General features: G+C 43.3%; 1 protein-coding gene across 2 annotated transcripts in view; it reads left to right on the plus strand.

Moving 5' to 3' along the window:
• Positions 1 to 234: 234 nt before the first annotated feature.
• The window catches only part of ifrd1 (interferon-related developmental regulator 1), a 12,562-nt gene continuing 7,653 nt past the window's right edge, over positions 235 to 5,143 (plus strand). Inside the window, exons 1-4 of one of the 2 annotated variants that reach the window (XM_020614409.1) lie at positions 626 to 685; positions 1,156 to 1,270; positions 2,095 to 2,199; positions 2,348 to 2,429. In XM_020614409.1, coding sequence (XP_020470065.1) covers positions 641 to 685; positions 1,156 to 1,270; positions 2,095 to 2,199; positions 2,348 to 2,429 — 347 coding nt within the window. In that variant the 5' untranslated portion in view covers positions 626 to 640. Of the gene's footprint in view, positions 517 to 625; positions 686 to 1,155; positions 1,271 to 2,094; positions 2,200 to 2,347; positions 2,430 to 5,143 lie in introns of those variants that run through there. The other variant, XM_020614411.1, reaches the window with a different exon arrangement.

Below are 5,143 nucleotides of genomic sequence, written 5' to 3' on the forward strand. Positions count from 1 at the left end.
ATAATATGACTTTGGCTGCATTACAGTTCTTTCTTATTCGAAACGTGATCAATATGTGCGTAAGTAGATGGGGAATTAACATGCAGCATTTTAATTACATTCTGCTGAAGTGAACGAAATGACTAAAGAAAAGGATTCGTTCATTTTGGTGAACCAGATTCAAAGAACCGAACTTAACTGATGTTTCTGCTCATCACGCGCGAACACACACGAGGCTTGTTCCTCTTTCCGGATTGGTCAGCGATGCCGGGAACTCTCCTCGTGACACGCTGCCGGTATAAAAACCTAGAGTGCTCTCTTCGCGTAGCCCTGTTTTTTTGAGGGAAAAATGTATCGTCTCGGTCAACAGTCTATTTTCAAGATCGCTTTCATATCCTCTTTATCTTTTGTGCCACGGGAACATTTTCATTTTACGAGACAATATATTAAAAGCTGGTTGTGTATCGGCTGATTTTTGATCAAATCATTCGTTTATCTGCACGAAAATGCCAAGGACCAAGAAAAAGAACAGCAGGGGTGAGTCGGTGGCTGCATTGCTTTGGCCTTTTTTATTAACTTCTCTTTACCGACGGTAGTTGTAGTTCTTAACATGTTGCCAGTCCATTGAGTGGAGTTAAACGTGTGTACGGTAGGGACTACAATGTTAGAGGCTGGCCTACGTCAAAACACAAAGCTAATAGCCACGGTCAGACAAACATCGCTGTTTCTGAAAAGACAGTGTTATGCTTCTGCTGTAGCTGTGTTTATTGGCACACTTTTTATGATCATAAACAAATTTATTCTTAACACGAGCTCTTAACGTTCGTCGTTCTTCATAGGTTTAACTTCCGTCAGCTAAGCTAGTTTAATGTCAACTTCCCATTAGCAAGATACAGCTTCGGTTGCTGTGTATATTGATTTAAATAAGTATACTTATTTAAAAACTATGGGTAACGCCTCTATAGGTGAATAAATTACGTTTTTGTGGGTCTACACAATGAAGGCGTAACGTTAACGTAAACTCTTTAATATGATGTCACTTTGTTTGCAGATGGTCCTCAACTAAGTTGAATTTGTGACCGCTTGTATCCATTTCGGCAAATGTTGCTAGACTAACTTTTAGACAGGGACTTGTTTTGTGGACTGTTTTTTTTTTATTTTTTTTATTGGCGGCAGACATTTTGGACCCAGCTGAAAACAGGCGGCGCCCGGTTCTCAGAAACGACTGATAGGAAAAGTCCACGTCAGCACATACAAATAGCCGCTATTAAGTGGATAAAATGGCTTAATTGTGAGTGCTTTGTGTAGTGATTTATTATGGCCTACAGTATTGAAGTACAATCATTCTTGGTTGCTCCTTCTTTTAAAGGTTGTTCTTCATACAGCGTACTAACATGTCTTCCAGGGGTGAATTCAGGTCCAGACTCCTGTTGAGTCTGTGAGGTAACAGTGCACAGTCATTGAGAAATTGATACATATTGTGTATTTTTGTTAGTAGTTTCTCGTAATTACAGTCCAAAGCTTTTTATTGTTGAAAAATGAACAGATTCAAGATTTTCACACCCTTTAGCTGTGAATGTTCACAACTCTCCCACACTCTTCTGGCTTTAAGGAAGACCTTTAGAATAATACACTTAAACTGCCAATCATGCACCTGTTATGTGTTGTGGGGTGACTGTTGTCTGCATTCCATTTAACACTATTCCAGATGTTTTCAATGAAAAGTTCTACTCTTGGATTGACGATCACATACCTGTATTACCTGGCTTGGGCTGTGTTTGGTAATAACTTGCCTCCTCTTTGTCCTTCATGTTGCTTGCTCATGTTTTTGGGCTGTACTAAAACTGGACTTGTCTGTTCTGAACACTAGCTTTGCATATGAGACAGTAATTTCTGTGGCAGATTGTCAGAGTTTCTGTCATATTAGTTTACATCTGTTGAGCCACATCCTTAGAACATTAAAATTACACAACATGCTGCATTTTACATAGATAGTGAAAGCACCAGTGGGATAAGGTGTGTGTGTGTGTGTGTGTGTGTGAGAAACATGAAACAGATTGCACTGTATTATTGATTTTAGTTTAATTATTCTGAATTGTGTTTATGTCTTGTCAGGGGGGCAGCAAGCTAATGTGCAGCCTTTCAGTGATGAGGATGCCTCCATTGAGACCCTCAGTCATTGCAGTAGCTTCAGTGATGCCACCAGTGTAGCAGATGAAGGTAGGTTTCTGGACCTGGATGTACATTTTACTGTATTATTTGTGCTCCTGTCCTTCTTTGAACTTGTGAGTGCACATGCTACTGTAACTCACTGAGTGGTATCCTGAGAATATCGAGATCCATTTACCACATCTTTTTGTCTTTGTAGGTGGAGAGGCCAGTGAGGATGCGGCACGGGAAGAGTTCCAGTACAAGTTGAAGGGGTTTATAGACAGCACAGTGGATAAGAGGTAAAAACGTGTGATTGGAGATATTACCCACTTTGAGGATGACACTGTCTGATGTCAGACCTTACATTTTCATGCAACACTATTTAGCAAACCCCTGCCCATCTTGAGGACAAAAAGACAACAAAATCTATTAGAACAAGCCACATAAAGGTGAGAATTGTACTTTTATTAGGAGTGTTTTCAAACATTGTGGTCTACTTTTAAATGAGAAAAGACTTTACCGGTTACAACAATGTCGCTGGTTTTGCATATGTGCATCTGGCTTGTTTGCCCATCTCTGTTAGAGTAACACATAGTCGTTTCCCAAATGCTTTTGCGACATGTATCCATCCGAACTGGACTAGGAAGCTAAGAAAATATGCTAGGAAAACATTTCATTGAAGATTCATAAATAGGAGGAATCATAAATGTATACTCAAATTTTTTAGTACTGCAAGTTGGCACATCTCAAAATGTAACATGTGCTGTGGTTATCCGAAGGGCGAAGCTCAAACAGAACAACATGGCGCCCACCGAGTTGAACGTGTTTGCGTGTTCCACTCTTGAATGCCGGCTTTTTCTTGGTTTTCTTTTTCGTGCGTTTTTTTTGCTTTTTCTGCAGTGCACAAATGTCATGCACTGCTTGCATACAACAGACAGGCATTGCTGGATATCGCCAACTCACAAAGCCACTGGGAATTTACTGGCTTCATACCACCGGACCTACAACCCATCGTCCGCTCTGGCGACAATAACAACATTGGCGAGGGCAGCCACCATCGCCCTCGGGGAGCACCAGGCACAAGCGAGCAGGCTGAAATCAGGAGAGCGACCCGGAGGTGCAAAGGGGGCAGGCGAGGAGGACTCCATGCTAGGCTAAAAGCTCGTGCTCCCCGCCCGCCATTACCTAGCCTCTTCCCGTACAGTCTCTGGAAAACAAACTGGACGAGCTAAGGGCTAGGTTTACAGCACAACAGGAAATCGGAGAATACTGTGCTCTAATTCTCACCAAGACTTGGCTTGCTGACAGAGTTCCAGACTCCGCGATTCAGCTACAAACACATTCCGTACATCGAAGTGATCGCACTGCTGCTTTGGGGAAGGTAAAAGGAGGTGGTGTGTGTGTATGTGTGTGTGTGTTTATCAATAACTCATGGTGTGGAGATGTACGGACTGTTTATAAGCACTGTTCGCCAGATGTAGAGTTTTTAGTGCTGAAATGCCAGCCCTATTATCTAGCAAGAGAGCACTGTGCCGCGTTTCTGGCTGCTGTGTATGTGGATGTTAGCCCAAGAGCTAATCCCTCTGCGGCTCTCAGCAAACTCTATGATGCCATCAACGCGCAAGATACAGCTCACCCGATGCTGTATTTATCGCTGCAGGCGACTTTAACCAGTGCAATTTACGGACTGTACTTTCCAAATATTACCAACATGTAACATATCCAGGTGTTAGAATGGCCAAGTCAAAGTCCAGACCTGAATCCAATCGAGAATTTGTGGAAAGAACTGAAAACTGCTGTTCACAAATGCTCTCCATCCAACCTCACTGAGCTCGAGCTGTTTTGCAAGGAGGCATGGGCAAAAATTTCAGTCTCTCGATGTGCAAAACTGATAGAGACATACCCCAAGCGACTTACAGCTGTAATCGCAGCAAAAGGTGGCGCTACAAAGTATTAACTTAAGGGGGCTGAATAATTTTGCACGCCCAATTTTTCAGTTTTTTTATTTGTTAAAAAAGTTTGACATATCCAATAAATTTCGTTCCACTTCATGATTGTGTCCCACTTGTTGTTGATTCTTCACAAAAAATTACAGTTTTATATCTTTATGTTTGAAGCCTGAAATGTGGCAAAAGGTCGCAAAGTTCAAGGGGGCCGAATACTTTCGCAAGGCACTGTATGTGCTAGTGAGCTGGCTGATGTTCTCACCACCATCTTCAACCTCTCCCTCAGCCAGGGCATCATTCCCATTTGCTTTAAGACCACAAGCATCATCCCCCTTCCCAAGAACAGCCCGGTCACCTGTCTGAACAACTACAGGCCAGAGCAGCACCAGAGAGAGGTGCTGGCCCACATCCAGAGCACTATACCGGACACCATGGACGCCCTGCCTACCGGCCCAATAGGGCCACCTCAGATGCCATCGCGCCTGTCCTCCACTATTCCCTTTCTCACCTGGAAAATGGAGATTCCTACATCAGGATACTCTTCATTGACTACAGCTCTGCCTTCAACACAGTTGTCCCCCACAAACTCACCCCCAAACTGTCCACACTGGGTCTGCCCCCCAGCCTCTGTGACTGGCTCCTGGGCTTTCTGACTGGCAGGCCCCAGACTGTCAGGAATGGCAATAGGATGTCAGCCAGCATTATTACAAGCATTGGCACCCCACAGGGATGTGTCCTTAGTCCCATCCTCTGCACCCGGTTTACCCACGACTGTGTCGCCTCCCACAAAGGCAACATCATCCTGAAGTTCGCAGATGACACCACAGTGATGGGTCGCATCACTGGTGTGAGGCGTGTCCGTTTTATATTGAAAAGAGACTAATAAGAGGATATATATTTCAGTGTGAAATTGATTATGCATTAACGTATCAAAATTGGCATGTGCACATGGATCCTCACTGTTTAGGAGAAACAGAAAAGACTGACCTCAACTTAGTGGTATACAATATTTGTATGAAAAGGTACTACTATCTAATTGGTCCAAAACTGTTGGGGAGAAGCCGTAG

The sequence above is a fragment of the Monopterus albus genome, unplaced genomic scaffold (genome assembly GCF_001952655.1).
Source record: "Monopterus albus unplaced genomic scaffold, M_albus_1.0 scaffold145.1, whole genome shotgun sequence".
In the NCBI taxonomy this organism is placed as follows: Eukaryota; Metazoa; Chordata; class Actinopteri; order Synbranchiformes; family Synbranchidae; genus Monopterus; species Monopterus albus.